General features: G+C 44.2%; 1 protein-coding gene across 2 annotated transcripts in view; it reads left to right on the plus strand.

The window, feature by feature from the left end:
* Positions 1-22,768, plus strand: part of LOC121580980 (dipeptidyl aminopeptidase-like protein 6) — a 146,036-nt gene extending 123,268 nt beyond the window's left edge. For both annotated transcript variants that reach the window (XM_041896235.2, XM_041896236.2), the window contains exons 9-26: positions 9,918-10,072; positions 10,347-10,444; positions 10,618-10,744; positions 10,985-11,023; positions 11,214-11,321; positions 11,610-11,701; positions 11,887-11,934; positions 12,495-12,607; positions 14,427-14,474; positions 14,660-14,758; positions 17,681-17,750; positions 17,947-18,141; positions 19,145-19,199; positions 21,415-21,514; positions 21,646-21,704; positions 21,797-21,869; positions 22,015-22,088; positions 22,202-22,768. In XM_041896235.2, the coding sequence (XP_041752169.2) occupies positions 9,918-10,072; positions 10,347-10,444; positions 10,618-10,744; positions 10,985-11,023; positions 11,214-11,321; positions 11,610-11,701; positions 11,887-11,934; positions 12,495-12,607; positions 14,427-14,474; positions 14,660-14,758; positions 17,681-17,750; positions 17,947-18,141; positions 19,145-19,199; positions 21,415-21,514; positions 21,646-21,704; positions 21,797-21,869; positions 22,015-22,088; positions 22,202-22,351 (1,703 nt within the window). In that variant the 3' untranslated portion in view covers positions 22,352-22,768. The remainder of the gene's footprint in view (positions 1-9,917; positions 10,073-10,346; positions 10,445-10,617; positions 10,745-10,984; positions 11,024-11,213; positions 11,322-11,609; positions 11,702-11,886; positions 11,935-12,494; positions 12,608-14,426; positions 14,475-14,659; positions 14,759-17,680; positions 17,751-17,946; positions 18,142-19,144; positions 19,200-21,414; positions 21,515-21,645; positions 21,705-21,796; positions 21,870-22,014; positions 22,089-22,201) is intronic.
* The last annotated feature ends 2,719 nt before the right edge of the window (positions 22,769-25,487 follow it).

The following is a 25,487-nucleotide window of genomic DNA, read 5'->3' on the forward strand; positions in this document are numbered from 1 at the left end:
GCTAGGGTTAGGGTTAGGGTTGGGGCTGGAGCTGGAGCTAGGGTTAGGGTTGGAGCTGGAGCTAGGGTTAGGGTTGTGGCTGGAGCTGGAGCTGGAGCTGGAGCTAGGGTTAGGGTTGGGGCTGGAGCTAGGGTTAGGGTTGTGGCTGGAGCTAGAGCTAGGGTTAGGGTTGGGGCTGGAGCTGGAGCTAGGGTTAGGGTTGGGGCTGGGGCTGGAGCTGGAGCTGGAGCTAGGGTTAGGGTTGGGGCTGGAGCTGGAGCTAGGGTTAGGGTTGTGGCTGGAGCTGGAGCTAGGGTTAGGGTTGTGGCTGGAGCTGGAGCTAGGATTAGGGTTGTGGCTGGAGCTATGGTTAGGGTTGTGGCTGGAGCTAGAGCTAGGGTTAGGGTTGGGGCTGGAGCTATGGTTAGGGTTGTGGCTGGAGCTAGAGCTAGGGTTAGGGTTGGGGCTGGAGCTGGAGCTAGGGTTAGGGTTGGAGCTGGAGCTAGGGTTAGGGTTGTGGCTGGAGCTGGAGCTGGAGCTAGGGTTAGGGGTTGGGGCTGGAGCTAGGGTTAGGGTTAGGGTTGGGGCTGGAGCTGGAGCTAGGTTAGGGTTGGAGCTGGAGCTAGGGTTAGGGTTGTGGCTGGAGCTGGAGCTGGAGCTGGAGCTGGAGCTGGAGCTAGGGTTAGGGTTAGGGTTGGGGCTGGAGCTAGGGTTAGGGTTGGGGCTGGAGCTAGGGTTAGGGTTGTGGCTGGATCTGGAGCTAGGATTAGGGTTGTGGCTGGAGCTGGAGCTAGGGTTAGGGTTGGGGCTGGAGCTTGAGCTAGGGTTAGGGTTGGGGCTGGGGCTGGAGTTGGAGCTATGGTTAGGGTTGGGGCTGGAGCTGGAGCTAGGGTTAGGGTTGTGGCTGGAGCTGGAGCTGGAGCTGGAGCTGGAGCTAGGGTCAGGATTGTGGTTGGAGCTGGAGCTAGGGTTAGGATTGTGGCTGGAGCTAGAGCTAGGGTTAGGGTTGGGGCTGGAGCTGGAGCTAGGGTTAGGGTTGGAGCTGGAGCTAGGGTTAGGGTTGTGGCTGGAGCTGGAGCTGGAGCTGGAGCTAGGGTTAGGGTTGGGGCTGGAGCTGGAGCTAGGGTTAGGGTTGGAGCTGGAGCTAGGGTTAGGGTTGTGGCTGGAGCTGGAGCTGGAGCTAGGGTTAGGGTTGGGGCTGGAGCTAGGGTTAGGGTTGTGGCTGGAGCTAGAGCTAGGGTTAGGGGTTGGGGCTGGAGCTGGAGCTAGGGTTAGGGTTGGAGCTGGAGCTAGGGTTAGGGTTGTGGCTGGAGCTGGAGCTGGAGCTGGAGCTGGAGCTAGGGTTAGGGTTAGGGTTGGGGCTGGAGCTGGAGCTGGAGCTAGGGTTAGGGTTGTGGCTGGAGCTAGAGCTAGGGTTAGGGTTGGGGCTGGAGCTAGGGTTAGGGTTGTGGCTGGATCTGGAGCTAGGATTAGGGTTGTGGCTGGAGCTATGGTTAGGGTTGTGGCTGGAGCTGGAGCTAGGGTTAGGGTTGGGGCTGGAGCTGGAGCTAGGGTTAGGGTTGGGGCTGTAGCTAGGGTTAGGGTTGTGGCTGGATCTGGAGCTAGGATTAGGGTTGTGGCTGGAGCTATGGTTAGGGTTGTGGCTGGAGCTGGAGCTGGAGCTAGGGTTAGGGTTGGGGCTGGAGCTAGGGTTAGGGTTGGGGTTGGAGCTGGAGCTGGAGCTAGGGTTAGGGTTGGGGCTGGAGCTGGAGCTAGGGTTAGGGTTGGGGCTGGAGCTGGAGCTAGGGTTAGGGCTGGAGCTGGAGCTAGGGTTAGGGTTGGGGCTGGAGCTGGAGCTGGAGCTAGGGTTAGGGTTGGGGCTGGAGCTGGAGCTAGGGTTAGGGTTGGGGCTGGAGCTGGAGCTGGAGCTAGGGTTAGGGTTGGAGCTGGAGCTAGGGTTAGGGTTAGGGTTAGGGTTGGGGCTGGAGCTGGAGCTAGGGTTAGGGTTAGGGTTAGGGTTGGGGCTGGAGCTGGAGCTGGAGCTGGAGATAGGGTTAGGGTTGTTGCTGGAGCTGGAGCTAGGGTTAGGGTTGTGGCTGTAGCTGGAGCTATGATTAGGGTTGTGGCTGGAGCTATGGTTAGGGTTGTGGCTGGAGCTGGAGCTATGGTTAGGGTTGGGGTTAGGGTTGTGGCTTGAGCTAGGGTTAGGGTAGTCTGTCCGTCTGTCTGTGTGTCTCCCTGAGGGCTGTGGAGATCTGGTATAAGTGACTTTCTTCACTGACCTTGGAACTCCTTCACCAAAGTTTAGTTTCCTCCCATTGATTCTCTCTGAAGACCTTCAGTGGGTTAGCACACAGTGCACAGCTCTTTCAGATAACCTATTCATCAGGGTTGGGGTCAATTTCGAATTTCTGAATAAAATGTAATTCAAACCATGAATTTGAATTGAATTTGAATTGGTCACATCCCACAGGAAGCAGCATTTTAATTTAATTTGAATTGGAGGAAATAGAATGTAATGTGAAATGTGAAAATCTCATTCATTTGACAAATCTTTTATCTAAAGCAGGGGTGTCAAACTCATTTTAGCTCAGGGGCCACATGGAGGAAAATCTATTCCCAAGTGGGCCGGACCGGAAAAATCATGGTATATATAACTTATTTTATTAACTTAATTAATTAATTAATTAAAATTATATTAACTTAATGGTATTAAAAACAACAACTTCAGATTGTTTTCTTTGTTTTAATACGATCAACATACAACATAAAGCTGGAGCCTGAGGACAGTGTGTCCAAAATAGTACAAGCACAACATCACTATTAATCATGAAACACCTCAAGTTATTTGAAAGTTCTGAGGACAAAGAACACACAAACACACAATGCCTCAGTGATTCACAGAAGTATATCACAGATCACAGAACTATATCAGGGTGTCATTTCTCAGGCAGAAATGTAGATACAAATAATGAAATCCTGTTCCCCAAACAAGTGCAAGAACCACAGAGTCAAGAATAGGTTAAATATACAAATAAAATAAAAACAATTAAAAACAATAGCACATCAACATAAAAACATATAAACATAAATCTGAAAGCGTTGCTCAAACTCCCGTAACAGTCCCGTTATTTTATCTTTGAACTGCTTCATGTCTGCCACATGTTGGGTCGCGCACACATTTTTCAGACAGGGGGAAGTGAGCTGCATCACCACCGGCAAGTTGCGTCTCCCACAATGACAGCTTCAACTTGAAAGAACGTATGCTGTCATAATACTGCGTGACAACTTTGTTGCGCCCTTGCAGCTGTTTGTTCAAGTTATTCAGGTGCTCTGTAACATCCACCATAAATGCAAGGTCCTGCATCCATTCTGCGGAATGAAATTCTAACACTGGTTTGCCCTTTTCTTCCATGAACTGTTCAATTTCTTCTCGTAAATCAAAGAAACGCCTCAGCACAGCACCTCGGCTTAACCATCTTACCTCAGTGTGGTATGGCAGGCCATAGATGTGGTCTTTCTCTCTGAGAAGGCTGTCAAACTGACGGTGATTCAGGCTTCTGGATCGGATGAAATTAACAAAGCCTCCTGGTGCAAAATACAGTGAAAAGTCAAAAAATCACGTCCTCCATTTGCAGATTGCACTTTCTCTCTGAACTTTGTCACAACGCCTGCTTTTTTCCCAATCATTAAGGGCACACCATCTGTAGCCAGGCTGACAGCGCGGGACCAGTCCACTCCGACCCTGTCCAGCGCGCCGACGAGAGCGGTAAAAATATCAGCTGCTGTCGTTGTATCTGTCATCGGCACCAACTCCACGAACTCCTCGGTGACGGTCAATGTGTCATCAACTCCGCGGATGAAAATGGCCAGTTGTGCAACATCTGTAATGTCCGTGCTTTCATCAATTGCAACCGAAAAACGCAATAAATGACTTTACTTTTTGCTTCAACTGGCTGTCCAAATCCACTGAAAGATCGGAAATCCTGTCTGCAACTGTGCAACTCACTAAATGGTTTTGAAGCCACTGCGATTTCATTAGCAATGAGGTAGCTAGCTTTCACTGCAGCGTCACTGATGTCTCGGCTGTTTCTTCAGACCCGCCAACAGTTCATTCACCTTCTCTCATCTCCGCTGTCCTTGAAAGTTGTCATATTTGTCGGCATGAAGACTCACATAGTGGCGACCGAAGGTTATATTCTTTCAGCACTGCAACATGCTCTGAACACACCAAACATACAGCTTTCCCATTCAATTCCGTGAATAAATAGGATGACCATTTTTCTTGGAACACTCTGCACTCTACGTCCACTTTTCTCTTTTTGACAGAGACATATTGGGGCAATGAGGGTGCCAAAGCACATACTGTTAAAAGTAGAAGCCGTAATAAATATCGCGGGCAAAACAAAGTAGCTCATTGGCTGCACGTGCTTGACCTACTTGCTCTGCCCCGGTATAAACAGTTTGCTTGCTTAACACAATTGCTATTGCGCCATCCAGTGGACGCAATTGGAACAGCAGTTTATTTTATTGAAAAATTGCAGCGCATTTTTATACTTGACAAATTTTTTATTATTATAATTTATTTTTTTATCATCTCGCTGGGCGGATTAAACCCGTTTGCGGGCCTAATCCGGCCCGCGGGCCGGACGTTTGACACCCCTGATCTAAAGGATATGCCACTTATCAATGCAACGAACACTGTTTTTTGGTGGGGGTTTTTACCATGCTGCTCCAACAAAAACAATAACAACAGCGGTGGTGTGGCCAATTCCCCCCTACTGCGAATTCCATATTTAATTCAAATTCAATTCAAATTCTGCTTCCTGTGGGGTGTGGCCAATTCAAATTCAGTTCAAATTAAACAATTTAATTGGAATTAAAGAGCAATTAGCAATGCAATTCAGAATTGACCCCAACCCTGCTATTCATACCCCATTATGACCCATCATACATATGGTCTTTTATACAGCAGTCTCTTCTATGCAGCAATAAGAATGTGTTGGATGTATGCTGTCATACTGTACTGAAGATTATGTTGAACACTGTTCTTGAAAGCATTCAATTAGTTATTTCATAATCCGTATCTCATCCTTAGAGAAGGGAACGATGAGTCAACATGTTTGTTCAATGTCCAATATACCCATCATACACCACTCTCCCACTCACAATCTCTGTATGCTGGTCTTCACCATCCTTCGTAGACCATCCTCATTTTCTGTCAACTGAATCAGAGAACCCACAGCCAAGGTCTTTGGAGTTCAGTCATTATTGTGTTTGTCTCAGGGAATGGCTGCTGCCTGTTTGTACTATTTTTCTAATAGGAAGCCTTCCTATGAGGTCTATGCTGCCATCTGGTGGGCATATGTGGATTGTATTTTACTTTGTCCATAACGCCATTCATTTACGTAATTACTTCTCTTGTCCTTTTCATAAGCTCTGTTTTCAAATGACCTTTTGACATGCGCTTCTCACACCTGATGAATGATAAAGACATATGTTGACCCACAACATAATCTGATATTCTATCTGTCTGTATCGGTCTTTAACCCTCCAACATGTCATACTTAGCTATGAGTAATGGACCTCTCTCCTCCAGTGACAGTACAGTAATTGGGTGCCATAAATCAGAAATATTTACACAGTGTTATGTATGAGATATCCTTTATCAGCACACACAGCTAATGAAGTTACTTTGGGATATGATGACATGTACATTGTAGCAGTAAACAACAGACTATTAGCTTTACTATTAACCTAATAACGATCTTTTAACCTTAGATAGATAGATAGAAGATTGTATTAGTCACATGCACAGGGTCGCAGATGCATTTGGTACAGTGAAATTCTTACGCTCCGAGCTCCAACATTGCATGTCAAAGAGAAGTGAATGAGGGTGGTGGGGCAGGGTAAATGTCCGTTGAGTGATGGAAGCTGGGAGAACAGGCCGTGGCTCGGGTGGCTGAGGTCCTTGATGATCTTCTTGGCCTTCCTACGACACCTTGTGTTGTACATGTCCTAGAGGGTAGGCAGTGTGCACCCAATGGTGCGATCGGCTGAACATACCACCCTCTGTAGAGCTTTGCAGTCAGCGGCAGTGGAGTTACCGTACCAGGCTGTGATGCAGCCTGACAGTATGCTCTCGATGGTGCTCCTATAGAACACTGTAAGGGCCCTCGGGGACAGGGTGAATTTCTTCAGCCTTCTGAGGTTGAAGAGTCGCTGTTGTGCCTTCTTCACCACAGTGTCCGTATGGTTTGACCATTTTAAATGATCACATGCGCATACAGCAGGTGTTTTTTTTTTATTTCACCTTTATTTAACCAGGTAAGCCAGTTGAGAACAGGTTCTCATTTACAACTGCGACCTGGCCAAGATAAAGCAAAGTAGTGCAATAAAAACAACACAGAGTTACATATGGGGTAAAAAACATAAAGTCAGAAATACAACAGAAAATATATATACAGTGTGTGCAAATGTAGCAAGTTATGGAGGTAAGGCAATAAATAGGCTATAGTGCAGAATAATTACAATAGTATTAACACTGGAATGCTAGATGTGCAAGAGATTATGTGCAAATAGAGATACTGGGGTGCAAAAGAGCAAAATAAATAACAATATAGGGATGAGGTAGTTGGGTGGGCTAATTTCAGATGGGCTCTGTACAGGTGCAGTGATTGGTAAGGTGCTCTGACAACTGATGCTTAAAGTTATTGAGGGAGATAAGAGTCTCCAGCTTCAGAGATTTTTGCAATTCGTTCCAGTCATTGGCAGCAGAGAACTGGAAGGAATGGCGGCCAAAGGAGGTGTTGGCTTTGGGAATGACCAGTGAGATATACCTGCTGGAGCGCAGACTACGGGTGGGTGCTGCTATGGTGACCAATGAGCTAAGATAAGGCGGGGATTTGCCTAGCAGTGATTTATAGATGGCCTGGAGCCAGTGGGTTTGACGACGAACATGTAGTGAGGACCAGCCAACAAGAGCGTACAGGTCACAGTGGTGGGTAGTGTATGGGGCTTTGGAGACAAAACGGATGGCACTGTGATAGACTACATCCAATTTGCTGAGTAGAGTGTTGGAGGCTATTTTGTAAATGACATCGCGAAGTCAAGGATCGGTAGGATAGTCAGTTTTACGAGGGCATGTTTGGCAGCATGAGTGAAGGAGGCTTTGTTGCGAAATAGGGAAGCCGATTCTAGATTTAACTTTGGATTGGAGATTCTTTATGTGAGTCTGGAAGTTGAGTTTACAGTCTAACCAGACACCTAGGTATTTGTAGTTGTCCACATACTCTAGGTCAGACCCGTCGAGAGTGGTGATTCTAGTCGGGTGGGCGGGTGCCAGCAGCGTTCGATTGAAAAGCATGCATTTAGTTTTACTAGTGTTTAAGAGCAGTTGAAGGCTACTGAAGGATTGTTGTATGGCATTGAAGCTCGTTTGGAGGTTTGTTAACACAGTGTCCAATGAAGGGCCAGATGTATACAAAATGGTGTCGTCTCGTAGAGGTGGATCTGAGAGTCACCAGCAGCAAGAGCGACATCATTGATATACACGGAGTAAAGTGTCGGCCCAAGAATTGAACCCTGTGGCACCCCCATAGAGACTGCCATAGGTCCAGACAACAGGCCCTCCGATTTGACACACTGAACTCTATCTGAGAAGTAGTTGGTGAACCAGGCGAGGCAGTCATTTGAGAAACCAAGGCTATTTAGTCTGCCAATAAGAATGCGGTGGTTGACAGAGTCGAAAGCCTTGGCCAGGTCGATGAAGACGGCTGCACAGTACTGTCTATTATCAATCGCGGTTATAATATCGTTTAGGACCTTGAGCGTGGCTGAAGTGCACCCGTAACCAGCTCGGAAACCGGATTGCATAGCGGAGAAGGTACGGTGGTATTCGAAATGGTCGATGATCTGTTTGTTAACTTGGCTTTCGAATACTTTCGAAAGGCAGGGCAGGATGGATATAGGTCTGTAGCAGTTTGGATCTAGAGTGTCACCCCTTTGAAGAGGGGGATGACCGCGGCAGCTTTCCAATCTCTGGGGATCTCAGACGTTATGAAAGAGAGGTTGAACAGACTAGTAATAGGGGTTGCGACAATTTCGACGGCTAGTTTTAGAAAGAAAGGGTCCAGATTGTCTAGCCCAGCTGATTTGTAGGGGTCCATATTTTGCAGCGCTTTCAAAACATCAGCTGTCTGAATTTGTGTGAAGGAGAAGCGGGAGGGGCATGGGCAAGTTGCAGCAGAGGGTGCAGAGTTGGTGGCCGGGTTAGTGGTAGCCAGATGGAAAGCATGGCCAGCTGTAGCAAAATGCTTGTTGAAATTCTCGATTATTGTAGATTTATCGGCGGTGATAGTGTTTCCCTAGCCTCAGTGCAGTGGGCAGCTGGGAGGAAGTGCTCTTATTCTCCATGGACTTTACAGTGTCCCAAAACTTTTTGGAGTTAGTGCTACAGGATGCAAATGTGTAGACCTTACCGTGAAATTCTTTCTTACAAGCCCACTTACAAAACCAACAATGCAGTTCAAGAAATAGAGTTAAGAAAATATTTACTAAATAAACTAAAGTAAAAAATAAAATAAAAAGTAACACTAAAATAACAATATGAGGCTATATACAGGGGGTACTGGTACCGAGTCAATGTGCGGTGGTACAGGTTAGTCAAAGTAATTTGTACATGTAGGTAGGGGTAAAGTGACTATGCATAGATAATAAACAGCGAGTAGCAGCAGTATAAAAAGGCCTACAACTGTCGTGTTGTCAGCAAACTTGATAGGATTGGAACTGTGTGAGGCCACACAGTCGTGGGTATACAGGGAGTACAGGAGGGTTCAGTGTGGAGGAGGTAATGTTGCCTACCTTCACCACCTGGGGCAACCCGTCAGAAAGTCCAGGACCCAGTTGTGTAGGGAGGGGGCAAAAGTATTGGGACAAATTCACTTGTATGTGTATTAAAGTAGTAAAAAGTTAAGTATTTGGTCCCATATTCATAGCACATCAAGCTTGTGACTCTACACGTTTGTTGGATGCATTTGCTGTTTGTTTTGGTTGTGTTTCAGATTATTTTGTGCCCAATAGAAATAAATGGTAAATAATGTATTGTGTCATTATGGAGTCACTTTTATTGTAAATAAGAATAGAATATGTTTCTAAACACTTCTACATGAATGTGGATGCTACCAACGATTACAGAGAATCCTGAATTAATTGTAAATAGTAATGAGTGAGAAAGTTACAGACGCACAAATATCATACCCCCCAAGACATTCTAACCTCTCCCCATTACAATAACAGGGAAGGTTAGCTTTTTTTTTGGGGGGGTGATATTTGTGCGTCTGTAACCTTCTCACTCATCATTATTCATGATTCATTCTGGATTATCTGTAATCATGGTAGCATCCACATTCATGTAGAAGTGTTTAGAAACATATTATCTACAATGAAAGTGACTCCAAAATGATACAATACATCTTTACCATTCATTTCTATTGGGCACATAATCATCTGAAACACAACCAAAACAAACAGCAAATGCATCCAACCAATTTGTATAGTCACAAGCTTGATGTAGTCATTGCGTGCTATGAATATGGAACCAAATATTTAATGTTTTACTACTTGAATACACATTTTTCCCAATACTGTTGGTGCCCTAAAATGGGGGGACTATGTACAAAAGGTGCTGCAGTTTCTAAATGGTTCACCCGATATGGATGAAAATACCCTCAAATTAAAGCTGACAGTCTGCACTTTAACCTCATAGTCATTGTTAAATTTCAAATCCAAACTATTGAAGTATAGAGTCAAAAGAAGAAAAAATGCTTCACTGTCCCAATAATTACGGAGGGCACTGTAGATTGTCTTGAATGATGAATGGACATTATTTATCACCATGTTTTATAGAGTGTGTTTGTGATACAGTAGTTAATTGTTTATGGGCGTGTATGTTGTTACAGAGGAGATCCTGCAGACCCATATAGCCCATTGGTGGTCTCCAGACGGTCTCAGACTGGCCTACGCCACCATCAACGACACCCTGGTGCCCAAGATGGAGGTCCCCATCTTCACTGGCGCCTCGTATCCAACAGGGCTGGAGTATCACTACCCTAAGGTAGGTCCTAGATACAGTCTCTTCTATATTCTCTGTCCTTTCTGCCCTACACTGCCTTGACTTTTCTGGGTTAGTGGTATTGAAAGAGTACGAAGTGTTGTTGTGCAGAACGTCCCTGGTTCAAACCCAGGTCGGAACAGAAAAGAGATCAACTCTTATACAGAGTTGTGTGGATCTGACAGTCGATTTCACGCAGACAAAAATTGTCAATATAGATACTGTATAACCCACAGAATTATATGATCTCTGGCATAAGCTGTCTCTGCCCCTGCAGGCTGGGGAGAACAACCCTGTTGTACATCTGTCTGTGGTGAGTCTGAACGGCCCCGTTCACACGGTGGAGATAAAGAAACCAGACGACCCCAGGATAGGGTGAGGGTCTCACTGACTGACTGACACTGTTACACAAGGTTAAAGGTCATCTTTATGATCCCATAGGGAATAGTAGATATGCAAACTTGTCACCTTTCAGGAAATCCTGCAGGAAAAATCCTACAGAATGTTGTAAGTAAGAAAGTTGTAACACATTCCATTTTTTCTTTTAGAAGTGAATATTACATCACAATGGTAAAGTGGGCCACCAGCACCAAGCTGGCAGTCAACTGGCTGAACAGAGCTCAGAACAACTCCATACTGACACTGTGTGAGGCCACCACAGGAGTCTGCACCAAGGTGAAACATGCGCACACACACACAGACACACACACACACATACACACACACATACACACACACACCGTCACCCTCTCTTACATTAGCTCTACCTCTTTCTTGCCTCCTCAGTCACTATCCAAGTTGTCCTTACTTTCTGTCCTCAACATTCAAATAAATTACTGTAGTATGTAACTTGAACAAAAGCACTGTAGACGTGCATGCAGTATTCATTTTGTAATCGCCATGTTATTTTTCCAGAAACATGAGGATGAAAGTGAGGGCTGGCTACACAGACAGGTAAGTGATAAGAACAGTAAAAGCATAACATGTATCACACACAACACACATACAAAAATAACTATCCAGTGAAGTACACACAGTACATTACAAGGGGAGAGGGTAGGAGGGACAGAAGTGCAGTTGGACAGTTTAGCTGTCTCATACATGCTCACTCACACTCACCTACTCCTTCCTCTTCCTGTTGCAGAACGAAGGGCCACTCTTCTCCCATGACGGATACAAGTTCTTCTTCACCAGAGCTGTTCCTCAGGGTGGAAGGGGAAAGTTCTTCCATATCTCCATGTCCACCTCCCAGGTAAAACACCTCTGTTTGTTCTCTTCTCTAAAACTCTAGCCGCGTTATAGAGCAGTGCACTGGACAGCCCACAATGCGCCTTTTAAAAGCATTTGCCCCGATGTTTTGCGGAGAACACACTCATGGTAAACGCAGCGCAAGTCAAGTTCAATGTGCTGCTCTATAATGTACCTTGTATTTAATCCTGGCCTCTGTATGCCCAGCCTGGTCTCAAACTGTATGAGCTGTTATATAGCCAACTCTTCTTTCCTGAGTTGTCATGCAATGTGATGTATTGTTCCATTCCAGCCCAATACCAGCACAGACACTCTGCAGTCCCTAACATCAGGAGACTGGGACGTCACTCAGATACTGGCCTACAGCCAAGACAGGCAGCTCATGTAAGCCTCTCCACCCATACATTACAGTAACATGACCAAATAGTACCATTATGATTTCCAAATGAACGTATAATTTCCTATCACTTATAGTTGATCAAATATTACCATGGATATTTGACTTACCTTGTCTTGTTCAGGTAATAGTAATTGAACTCCAAACTGATCTTCATCACAATGTTTTACAGATACTTTTTGAGCACAGAGGATGATCCAAAACGACGACACCTCTACAGGTATAATTTGATTTCTGGATTTACCTCTCTAATGGTTTATTCTGTGAGAGATCACTATGTAGGTGCCTTTATTATAATATTTTTTACCCCCTTTTTCGTGATTACGATCTTTTCTCATCGCTGCAACTCCCCAATGGGCTCGGGAGAGGCAAAGGTCGAGTCATGCGTCCTCCGAAACATGACCCGCTAAACCACGCTTCTTAACACCCGCTCGCTTAACCCGGAAGCCAGCTGCACCAATGTGTCGGAGGAAACACTGTTCAAATGACGAGCGAAGTCAGCCTGCAGGCGCCCGGCCCACCACAAGGTGTCTCTAGAGCGCGATGAGCCAAGTAAAGCCCCCCCCCGGCCAAACCCTAACCCGGACGACACTTGGCCAATTGTGTGCCGCCCTATGGGACTCCCGGTCACGGACGGTAATGACACAGTAGTGACGCCGCAACACTGCGATGCAGTGCCTTAGACCTCTGCGCCAATCAGGAGGCCCTGTAGGTGTCTTTTAAAAAATTGAATAGCGTATAATGCTAATAGCGTGGTTTTCTTTATCTATGCTATGTCAGTGCGGACACCAATGGCCCATTCAACCGTCGCTGTCTGTCGTGTGAGTTCAAGTGTGGCTATGTGGATGGCTCCTTCAGCCACAACATGCAGTACTTCCTGCTCAACTGTAAAGGTGAGTGCTCCTGACCTTCAATCTTGAACACTAAGCAGCATATGTTGTACTTGACTGAATCAGTATATTTTTGTGATATATAAATAAATTGAAGTCTTTGACTATGCTGACAGGGTTTTAGTGGGTGTTTAGTGTCAAATGTAGATTTAAAAATCTACATTTGACACTAAACATACTCAGTCAAAATATGAAATTGAATTAGTGTTCAATGCTGTGGCAAAAGGTTGTATTGAATGTGACAGCAGTCGGTACTAACCACTGTTTCTACTTGCCAGTCAGACATAACTCAAGCCCCTTACCAGACCAAATGTGAATCGCTAGGCTGTATCCTGAAGTGTTCCTGCTGTGTATCAAACTACAGTAGTTGGCATAAAGCCCTATTTCCTGCCCTGCTTCCTGTGTGTCAGACAGGGTCTATCTATGACATGAGAGCAGGGCCCATGGCCTTATTTACGTCTGTGTTCTCATTTCCTCTGAGAACGCTCATCATCCTTATCTCGCCTACCGGTGCGGTTGCCATGACAGCTGATTTGTTTAGAGGGTCCGCTCCAGAGAGGAAAAAAGGCAACCGATTTTTCATTAATTAGATCTTGTGAGAGGAGAGCAGCCCTGGTCTGTACTGACTGTCTGGAGTAATAATAACAGCCTGGTATTCATTCAGCTGCTCCCCAAGGTGCTACAGACAGACAGTGGCTTCTCAGTAATGACACATGGCTGGCTGCGAGAGGTTATTTCAAGACTTGCATTACTGAAGATGGTTAGAGAAACAGAGGGCTCATTCCACCAATTCGGTGCCTTTTGAGAAATGTAAAGACAAAAGAAAAGAAAAAAAAGAACTTGGATTTCACCTAATGTTAACATTCTGTTATAAAGAGCACATGTTCAACTTCATAAAAAACTAGTTTTTCCATCTCAAGAGGTTAAATATAAATGACTATAGTAAGTGCCAAATAAAGTATCCGGGTTGATCGTAACAGGGTTGACGATTTCATCTTAAATCAGCCAAAAATCCCCTTGTGACAGAGGGAATGGAAGCTTGTTATGTGCAACAGGGAGTGACAATTGAAGCTTCATTAAAAAAATGAATCGTTCAAACATTTCTAGCCTATCTGTGGGTAACAGGGTTGACGTGTTATGCTCGACCCGCTCAGTTTTCCACCACAAAACACCAGAAAATTGCCAAAAAGAGTAGAACCAGCTCATCTTCTCTTACACTATGATTTGACTATTGAAAAACATATTTAAACAAGAGTTCAGTTCATGTAACAGGGTTGACCTTAAAATGAGGGACAGACTTAAAAGAATCACTAATCACATGAAATAAATAATAATCTTCAGAAATGACTTTTTGTCAAAGTAACAAAATAACTAGGGCTTTACAATGATGGTGAAATCTTGGAGAAATGTTGGGGTTAATTGGGTTAAAATTATCTACAATGGGTGCACAGGGGCTGAATGTTGGCACTTTAGCAAGTCTTCATTCATATAAAAAAATCTGATTTATGGAATTCTCCATGTGGTCTTTATTAAAGGGCATTTCATTTAATATACAGGCTTTTAAAATGCAATATTGGGGCACAATTTCTTCTTAAAATATCAAAGGGACGCAAAAGGTACTCTTCGTGGAATGACACAGAGGCATTTTTGAATGAGCTCTGATTTTTAAATACAGTGAAATGCTACAGAAAAAAGGGTTTAAATGTTTTGTTTGCTTTTCCATTTGAGGCCATTCATCTGCACCTTAAAGTGCTTCTTCCTATAATAACCTACAACCTCCACCCCTTTCTCTCTCTCCCTCTCCACATGTATCCCCATCCAGGCCCTGATGTACCCAGTGTTGCCATCTACAGCACCAAAGACAAACAGAGTGAGCGTTATGAGGCCTGACCCTGGCCTGTACCATAAAGAGCACTGAAGCTGAGGGGCATTTTATTCAGCATAGTGTTTATATCACACATCATTCAATGGGAAATGTGTTCGATTTTTCATGAAGCTGCCACTCAGACAGTACTGTAAGTGAACCATAAGCTTGTTTCTTCCATGTCACTGCAGAGGTCCTGGACCTGGAGACTAACGAGGGAGTGAATAACACGTACCACAACATGCAGATGCCCAAAGTGGAGTACGAGACCATCACCATAGACGATTACAGTAGGTATCCCTCCATGGTGCACCTATTCATAGAAACTACTAGCCAATGCCTGCTTCAGTTGCATTTCTTATGATGACATTATATGGGTTATTGTCTTCATAAATGCTGTTACAATGGCATTAGTTATGATTTGATATGATAATTTAAAGGTCCAATGCAGCCGTTTTTTAAAATCTCAATATTAGATCATTTCTGGGTAACAATTAGTAAATTAATGTGATTGTTTTCAATTAAAATGGTCAAAAATAAACAAAAATAGCTTCTTAGCAAAGAGCAATTTCTTAAAAAAGAATTTTGCTAGGATTGTCTGGGAGTGGTCTGAGTGTGGAGGGGGAAACTGAAAACTAGCTGTTATTGGCACGGAGGTTTAGAACTCTCTTTCTTATTGGTCCAGGCAGGCCAAAACTCCATCCCACCAAAACAGACTGAGATTTTAGGTGGTGTTTTCAAACAGCTCTTACACTAAGGGAATTATCATTTTCACATTTACATTTACATTTACGTCATTTAGCAGACGCTCTTATCCAGAGCGACTTACAAATAGGTGCATTCACCCTATAGGCAGTGGGATAACCACTTTACAATATTTTTATTTTTATTTATTTTTATTTTTAGGGGGGGGGGGGGTAGAAGGATTACTTTATCCTATCCCAGGTATTCCTTAAAGAGGTGGGGTTTCAAATGTCTCCGGAAGGTGGTGAGTGACTCCGCTGTCCTGGCGTCGTGAGGGAGCTTGTTCCACCATTGGGGTGCCAGAGCAGCGAACAGTTTTGACTGGGCTGAGCGGGAACTATGCTTCCGCTGAGGAAGGGGAGCCAGCAGTCCAGAGGTGGATGAACGCAATGCCCTCGTTTGGATGTAGGGACTGATCAGAGCCTGAAGGTACAGAGGTGCCGATCCCCTCACAGCTCCATAGGCAAGCACCATGGTCTTGTAACAGATGCGAGCTTCAACTGGAAGCCAGTGGAGTGTGCGGAGGAGCGGGGTGACGTGAGAGAACTTGGGAAGGTTGAACACCAGACGGGCTGTGGCATTCTGGATGAGTTGTAGGGGTTTAATGGCACAGGCAGGGAGCCCAGCCAACAGCGAGTTGCAGTAATCCAGACGGGAGATGACAAGTGCCTGGATTAGGACCTGTGCCGCTTCCTGTGTAAGGCAGGGTCGTACTCTCCGAATGTTGTAGAGCATGAACCTGCAGGATCGGGTCACCGCCTTGATTTTAGCGGAGAACGACAGGGTGTTGTCCAGGGTCACGCCAAGGCTCTTCGCACGATTCAGCAGGGAGGAGAATGTGGCAAAGAGCTTCCTAGGGTTAGAGGCAGATGCTTGGAATTTAGAGTGGTAGAAAGTGGCCTTAGCAGCAGAAACAGATGAAGAAAATGTAGAGAGGAGGGAGTGAAAAGATGCCAGGTCGGCAGGGAGTTTAGTTTTCTTCCATTTCCGCTCCGCTGCCCGGAGCTCTGTTCTGTGAGCTCGCAATGAGTCATCAAGCCACGGAGCTGGAGGGGAGGACCGAGCCGGCCGGGAGGATAGGGGACATAGAGAGTCAAAGGATGCAGAAAGGGAGGAGAGGAGGGTTGAGGAGGCAGAATCAGGAGATTGGAGGGAGAAGGATTGAGCAGAGGGAAGAGATGATAGGATGGAAGAGGAGAGAGTAGCGGGAGAGAGAGAGCGAAGGTTGCGACGGCGCATTACCATCTGTGTAGGGGCAGAGTGAGTAGTGTTGGAGGAGAGGGAGAGATACAAAGTAGTGGTCGGAGACTTGGAGGGGAGTTGCAGTGAGGTTAGTAGAAGAACAGCATCTAGTGAAGATGAGGTCAAGCGTATTGCCTGCCTTGTGAGTAGGGGGGGACGGTGAGAGGGTGAGGTCAAAAGAGGAGAGGAGTGGAAAGAAGGAGGAAGAGAGAAATGAGTCAAATGTAGACGTAGGGAGGTTGAGGGGAGGACCGATTAAAATTCCACGTGACTGTTGAGTCACGGTAATCACCTCTTATGCACTCTGGACACACGTTGGTAGTACCCAACTCGCTAACGATCATCAGGTCGCTAATGGCCTGGTACTCAGGGGTCGATTTTTCCCTCTAACCCTTCTGGCATCATTGCAAATGCATTTGAAAATCACATCAAACATTTATCATCAAAACAGTATGTGCTTTTAAAACTCACCTCACAAGTTCAACAACAGTATGAAACTGAGTGAAAACATGGTCCTTGTGGATGTTGTTTCAAAGTCTAACACAATGAAATAGACAGCATTTTCTAAGGTGATGATTGATTCAAAACCCTCATATGCATATTAAAGCTTATGCATATGCTTAGGCCTATGTATGAGCCCCCCAAAAAACAGAATAAAAATAATGATTGTGCCATTATACAATACTTACAGTAGCGTACCGCATATTAAACACGGCAGAAAAACAAAATGAACTGATTTAAGATGTATTTGATACATAATTAGTCTAGCTTATACTCCAAAATTAAACAAATTCAGAGTTATCCTACAAATATAGTGAATTTGTATTTTATTTTGAATAGCTCAGTAATAGGGCATTTAAAAAATAATATAATTAATAGGCTGACATTACCTTTAGCTACAGAATATCTCACCACCTTGCGTTTCCATCTCCTCCCCTCTCTCCTTCATTTCTTTCTCGAGCTCGTAGAGAAAGGGGCTGTCAACAGTTTAATGAAATATGTTTTGTTGAACAAATTTCACTTGTTTTCCCAAAATAAGCAGTGGGTAACAGCAGGAACAGGGTTGGAGAGCCCACGGCATACAGAGTTTGGGTGGAATATCACCTGTCGCGCAACCTCACAGTGTGGAAATATTTATAAAACATAGGAAAATCACATTTTTGACTGCACTGGGCCTTTAAGAAGAACAACATGCACAGTCATTTACACAGTCTTGTTTCTTGCAGCTCTGACAATGCAGATCCTGAAGCCAGCTGGTTTCATAGACACAGCTCACTACCCCCTACTGCTACTAGTGTAAGTATGGCAGCAACTACCCACACACACATTTATTCTAGATATAAACATAATATCTATGACTCACACCAACTCCAGTAGGGATTATATTAGAATTATAGCATATTCTCTTTTGACATTGGACTCATGACTTTGGACGCTGTCACAGAGAGCTATAAGGGGATCAATGGTTCAGCCTGTCATCTGTTTCCCTTAGGGACGGAACGCCTGGCGGACAGATGGTGACAGAGCAGTTCCGTGTGGACTGGGCCACGGTGCTGGTGAGCAGTTACAGCACCATCGTGATCCGCTTCGATGGCCATGGGTCCGGGTTCCAGGGCACCAACCTCCTCCACCGCATCAGGAGGAAACTGGGCGTGATCGAGGAGAGGGACCAGATGGAGGCCCTCAGGTGAGAGAGAGACACCTGGACACAGTAGACTCTTTCTTGAGAGTTCAAATAATTGGTCCTACATAATGATAATATGCTAATACCATGCTACGTCTTACAGTATTTATACTGAACAGAAATATAAACGCAACATGTAAAGTGTTGGTCCAATGTTTCATGAGCTGAAATAAAAGATCCCAGAAATTTGCCATACGCACAATTAGCCTATTTCTCTCAAATTTTGTGCACAAATTTGTTTACATCCCTGTTAGTGAGCATTTCTCCTTTGCCAAGATAATCCATCCACCGGACAGGTGTGGCATATCAAGATGCTCATTAAACAGCATGATCATTACACAAGTGCACCTTGTGCTGGGGACAATAAAAGGCCACTCTAAAATGTGCCATTTTGTCACACAACACAATGCCACAGATGTCTCAAGTTTTGAGGGCGTGTGCAATTGGCATGCTGACTGAAGAAATGTCCACCAGAGCTGTTGCCAGAGAATTTAATGTTAATTTCTCTACCATAAGCCTGCAACGTCGTTTTTGAAAATTTGGCAGTATGTCCAACCGGCCTCACAACCGCAGGCCACGTGTAACCACGGCAGCCCAGGATCTCCCTATCCGGCTTCTTCACCTGCGGGATCGTCTGAGGGGAGGGGGGTTATTTCTGTCTGTAATAAAGCCCTTTTGTGGGGAAAAACCCATTCTGATTGGCTGGGCCTGGCTCCCAAGTGGGTGGGCCTATGCCCTCCAAGGCCCACCCATGGCTGCGCCCCTGCCCAGTCATGTGAAATTCATAAGTTAGGGCCTGATTTCCTTATATGAACTATAACTCAGTAAAATCTTTGAAATGGTTGCATATTGCATTTTATATTTTTGTTCAGTATATATGCAGATACAGTTTAATGACATTATGATAATGTTTTTATTTCAGTACGTTACTGGGTTGTTGGAAATGTAATACCTACTTTTGACCTTCCAACCAAAGCATTGATTGTTTTTTTCTTCTTTATTCCAGACTGATATCCAAAGAAATGTACATCGACAAAAGTCGAATTGGAGTATATGGAAAGGTAAGGAGAATCAATGCTTGAAGAAAACAAGCTAGCTACTTATTCAAACCACGTGAAAAAAAGGTAATTGGGTTCCCTTTACTTCCCTTCTCGTCAATTGTAGTACTGTATTTGAGCAGAAGAAAGTGGTCCTTTGTAGCTCAGTTGGTAGAGCATGGTGCTTGTAACGCCAGGGGTAGTGGGTTCGATTTGCATAAAAGCGTCTGCTAAACGGCATTAAGAGTGGACTAGGGCTTTCACTCCGTCTGGAACATAGAGCAGAATCTCACCCTCTCATATCTAGGGTACATGCCAAAATGGCACACTATTGTAGTGGACTACTTTTGACCAGAAGTAATGCACTATAAAAGGAATAGTGTACAATTTGGGATGTACACTTACTACACTACGGTCCAGCAATGAGTGGCGCAGTGGTTTAAGACACTGCATCTCAGCGCTAGAGGCATCCAGGATGTATCACAATCCGGCAGTGATTGGGAGTCCCATAGGGCGGCGCACAATTGGCCCAGCGTCGTCCGGGTTTGGCCGTCACTGTAAATAAGAATTAACTGACTTGCCTCGTTAAATAAATAAAAAACAACGCAGACAACATAAATGTTTCAGTTTGGCACTTATTTGTCCATATAAAGTTTGAATGTGTATGCAGTTAGTACTTAATTTGGGCAGAAACTTACTTTGGAGTGGTGTATCTGAAGTCTCTAGCCTTGATATGTCAATGTATTTCAAATCAAATCAAATCAAATTGTATTGGCCACATGCGCCGAATACAACAGGTGCAGATATTACAGTGAAATGCTTACTTACAGCCCTTAACCAACAGTGCATTTATTTTTAATAAAAAAGTAGAATAAAACAACAAAAAAGTGTTGAGAAAAAAAGAGCAGAAGTAAAATAAAATAACAGTAGGGAGGCTATATATACAGGGGGGTACCGGTGCAGAGTCAATGTGCGGGGGCACCGGCTAGTTGAGGTAGTTGAAGTAATATGTACATGTGGGTAGAGTTAAAGTGACTATGCATAAATAATTAACAGAGTAGCAGCAGCGTAAAAAGATGGGGTGGGGGGGGTGGGGGGGGGGCAGTGCAAATAGTCTGGGTAGCCATGATTAGCTGTTCAGGAGTCTTATGGCTTGGGGGTAGAAGCTGTTGAGAAGTATTTTGGACCTAGACTTGGCACTCCGGTACCGCTTGCCGTGCGGTAGCAGAGAGAACAGTCTATGACTAGGGTGGCTGGAGTCTTTGACAATTTTGAGGGCCTTCCTCTGACACCGCCTGGTATAGAGGTCCTGGATGGCAGGAAGCTTGGCCCCAGTGATGTACTGGGCCGTACGCACTACCCTCTGTAGTGCCTTACGGTCGGAGGCCAAGCAGTTGCCATCCCAGGCGGTAATGCAACCAGAGGATGCTCTCGATGGTGCAGCTGTTTAATTTTTTGAGGATCTGAGGACCCATGCCAAATCTTTTCAGTCTCCTGAGGGGGAATAGGCTTTGTCGTGCCCTCTTCAGGACTGTCTTGGTGTGTTTGGACCATGATAGTTCGTTGGTGATGTGGACGCCAAGGAACTTGAAGCTCTCAACCTGTTCCACTACAGCCCCGTCGATGAGAATGGGGGCGTGCTCAGTCCTCTTTTTTTTCCTGTATCCACAATCATCTCCTTTGTCTTGGTCACGTTGAGGGAGAGGTTGTTATCCTGGCACCACACGGCCAGGTCTCTGACCTCCTCCCTATAGGCTGTCTCATCGTTGTCGGTGATCAGGCCTACCACTGTTGTGTCGTCGGCAAACTTAATGATGGTGTTGGAGTCGTGCCTGGCCATGCAGTCATTTTACATTTACATTTAGTCATGGGTGAACAGGGAGTACAGGAGGGGACTGAGCACGTGTTGAGGATCAGTGTGGCAGATGTATTGTTACCTTCCCTTACCACTTAGGGGCGGCCCGTCAGGAAGTCCAGGATCCAGTTGCAGAGGGAGGTGTTTAGTCCCAGGATCCTTAGCTTAGTGATGAGCTTTGAGGGCACTATGGTGTTGAATGCTGAGCTGTAGTCAATGAATAGCATTCTCACGTAGGTGTTCCTCTTGTCCAGGTGGGAAAGGGCAGTGTGGAGTGCAATAGAGATTGCATCATCTGTGGATCTGTTGGGGCGGTATGCAAATAGGAGTGGGTTCTATACTGTTTGTTCAGGAAACTTGATACTGTGATATATCTGTCCATAGGTTTATGGAGGATATTTAGCCACCATGCTTTTAAGTTCTGAAGACTCCATGCTTAAATGTGGAGCCGCCGTCTCACCCATCACAGATTTCGAGTTATACGGTATAACATGATGATTTTCTTTATCAACTTAATTTCTTACTGCATGAATAATTTAGCCTTACAAACTATAAATTGTTATTTGAACAGTGCCAAATAAAATGATATGTGTTTGTTCTTTCTTTATTCTCCAGCTTCAGCATTTTCAGAGAGATACCTTGGATCACCTAAGACAGACTCTCGAATATACTCGGTAAAGACACAACAGTTCACACACTGTATTTACACTAGTCAGTCAATGTGTAAGATGCTGTGTATTTCATGGTGGCATTCTCTTTCCTTCAGATGGCAAGTTTAGCACACCGGGCAGGTAATCTCATGGACAGGAAGTACATGATCATCCATCCAACTGCTGATGGTACAGTCATTATTTGAAACACTATCAATACGTTAGCCTGTCAAAGTAATTTTTATTTATGAACTTTGAGGCTGAATGTTGTTGAAGTACTGTGACTGAATATAAACATCTTACACATCCTGTTACCCGCTCTCCCTCCCTATAGAGAAAGTCAATTTCCAGCACTCTGCAAAATTCATCAACCATTTAATCAACGAGAAGGCAAATTACTCTTTACAGGTAAGCTTGACAGTTCAGCTTTATGACATGTTTAAGACATTGTCATGAAGGCGTAATGAGCAGGGTGCCAAATAGTGTTACCTACATTATTTTCTAATGTCTCTGTACTGTAGATCTACCCAGACGAGGGACACTTCCTGCATAGCGATGGCAGACGGCAACACCTGAGCCAATCACTGGTCAACTTCTTTGAGGAGTGTTTCCGACTGCCGGACTTACCGAGCGAGGAAGAGAAGGACAAAGAGGACGAGGGAGATGGTTAAACCAGCTGACACATGGTTAACGCTCTGGCCAGTTACTACAGCACAATATGCAACAGATCTTTCTGTTACCCCCACCCCTAGCCTGGTTCCAGATCTGTTTGTGCGGTCTTGCCAGCTCTGACAATTATCATTTAGAGTTGACATTGGCAAAACAGATCTAGGACCAGGCTAACCTACTCCATCCTCTGTATAATTTGGGCTCCTCTTTAGAGCACAGTACCTGCATGTACCAATAGCCTCACACCTCACCCTTTTCCCCTTCTTCTTCATCACTTCTGGTTGGCTGACAACTGGACTGGCCAGCAGACATCAAATGGTGGTGCTGTTTTAACATCAGAATCATGGACACAATCATCAGAAACTTTCTGGTTGTTGGTGAATTATGTCATTTATAATGATGGTACCAACAACAGGTAGCTCCTCTATGTCCCCTCCATCTTTACTGCATTGGAATTGATTAGCCATGATATTCATAGGGGAATAGGGGATATTTTGTGATGTAGACTTGTGTGTGGGGGGGAGAGGAGATGCATCCCATGGGTGGTGTTGACTTTGGTATAAAAAAAAAAGTCTTAGCAGTGATCAAAGTTATTTTTGTCTTTTTCTGGACCAAATAAGCTGGTCACTGAAGAGGATGCCTCTAGTAAGCCGCCTTGTGGATATCAGATGCTGTAGTGAACCACCACACCGACATCCATTTAGGGATGCATCTCCTCTCCCCCCACACACAAGTCTACATCACAAAATATCCCCTATTCCCCTATGAATATCATGGCTAATCAATTCCAATGCAGTAAAGATGGAGGGGACATAGAGGAGCTACCGGTTGTTGGGATCATCATTATAAATGAGATAATTCACCAACCACCAGCAAGTTTCTGATGATTGTGTCCATGATTCTGATGCTAAAACAGCAGTACAATTTCTTTCTCTTAATTGCTGTTTGTAATGTTCAGTATGTCTTTCAAGTGCTATGGGTTTGAATTGATGTATGGTGGTTACATTTGGATGTCATTTGTAAATGAGGACAATGTTAGGGCCTACTATAAGTTTGTTAAAATCCATTAGGACCTCTTATGGGATTATTACATTCAGTAGGACATTTATTTTTCTCCTGTCATTTAGAATGGAGCTCTAGTGTTGTGTTAGTAACTGTGCCTTACTACTGGGGGTAAACTAACATATTCATGTCAGGGACTATAAACCCTTCGATTTTCATGTAAGCAAGATTGGTCAAAGCCAGCCCCCAGTTGTCCTTCCTCCAACACCTGCAGGCACATAATGTGGAGCTATAGTTATATGTAAACAAATATTGTACAACATGACACGTAATTACTTCAGTTTAATCATTACAATTGACCAGTCCGTATGTAGGAAAATGTAGTGATTTTATAACTCCCATTATATGTACTATAAAACAGTAATATTGTGCTTGTAAAATACACACACCTGAAAATGTTCTGGCTGTCGTAACTACATCAAAGGTTCTTGAGGCACATTCAGTGTATGTTTTCTAATTTGTCTTGTTGGCAAGTTACGTTTGGTTATTTGTCAGATGGCTCATTTAAGTGTTAAATAGCTTGAACGTCCGTCCACGTCACTTCTGTTAGCATTGTCAGTGAAAGTTTCTAGTCAGGTGATGTACAAAATGTATAAATCTTACATTGTTGAAAAGTCCTTAACTATGTGTGTGAGACTTGTACATAAAGCATTTTCAAATTTACCCGAGTACATTCTATTCTTGGTGGCTTTGTTTTCATTGGACACACTGCCCTCCAGTGTTCAAGAGGGGCACATCTAAAAAAGGAAGTTAACCTCAAGGATCAGACCCTTTTTTTCAATTTTCGTCTAAAATGACATACCCAAATCTAACTGCCTGTAGCAAGGATATGAATACTCTTGATACAATTTCAAAGGAAACACTGACGTTTGTGTTAATGTGAAATTAATGTAGGAGAATATAACACAATAGATCTGGTAAAAGATAATACAAACAAAAAAATATGCGTTTTCTATTCTTTTTTTTGTTCCATCATCTTTGAAATGCAAGAGAAAGGCCACAATATAATATTGCAGTTTAGGCGCAATTTAGATTTTAGCCATTAGACGGCAGCAGTGTGTGTGCAAAGTTTCAGATTGATCCAGTGAAGCATTGCAATACTGGACTATTTTGTATCAAGTCTGCCCAAATGTGCCGAATTGGTCAATTGATACATTTTCAAGCACAAAATATAGAGAACATACAAAAATGATATGGTAATACAAAATGTACGTTTACACACTCCCAGGAATGTCATACATGATGGATCATTAGCTTATACACTAACTTTCACACATCTAGATGGCTGGGCGGGATGGGTGTGGAGCCAGAGACAGCAAGGGTTTCAAACTGTAGAACCCAGTTCCTACATTTGAATATAAAAATTGATTTTATCAAACAAAACTATGCTACATTTTATCTCTGGGACCCTCAGGATGACAAATCAGAGCAAGATTACTGAATGTGTACATTATTTACCTTCAGAGGTGAATGTATCAAACCAGTTGCCGTGATACATCTTTTGCTGTGCACTCTCCTCAAACAATAGCATGGTATGTTTTTACTGTAATAGCTACTGTAAATTGGACAGTGCAGTTAGATTACCAATAATTTAAAGCTTTCTGCCCATTTAAGTCTATGTCCTGGAAAGTTTGCGGTTACTTACAACAGTCATGCTAATCACATTAGTGCACGTTAGCTCATCCGTCCCGTATACAGGACACCGATCCCGTAGAGGTTAACTGATGTTGCTTGTATCTGGTAGGACACTATGCAAGAAACAGAACAATGCTAACCATGGAGTGCAGTAGATTCTGAAACACCAGCCGTGCCCTTTTAGCCATTGATAAGATTTATTTCCAGTGTTTTAGGAGCCCGTGCCCCCTCCACTCAGGGAGAGAACAGGGTATATTGATACAAATGGTCCAGCAGCTCAATGAAGCCTCTTCATATGCAGGGAGGGATCTCTCATCTCTCCCTAGATAACCACTAGACTAACACCCACACATACCATCAGGCTTCATCAGCAACATCTCACAATACTGTACTTTTTACCTTACGAAAAATATGTCAATTTGATGGACATGAAACAAAAAA

This window comes from Coregonus clupeaformis, chromosome 14 (assembly GCF_020615455.1).
Source record: "Coregonus clupeaformis isolate EN_2021a chromosome 14, ASM2061545v1, whole genome shotgun sequence".
NCBI classification, from domain to species: domain Eukaryota; kingdom Metazoa; phylum Chordata; class Actinopteri; order Salmoniformes; family Salmonidae; genus Coregonus; species Coregonus clupeaformis.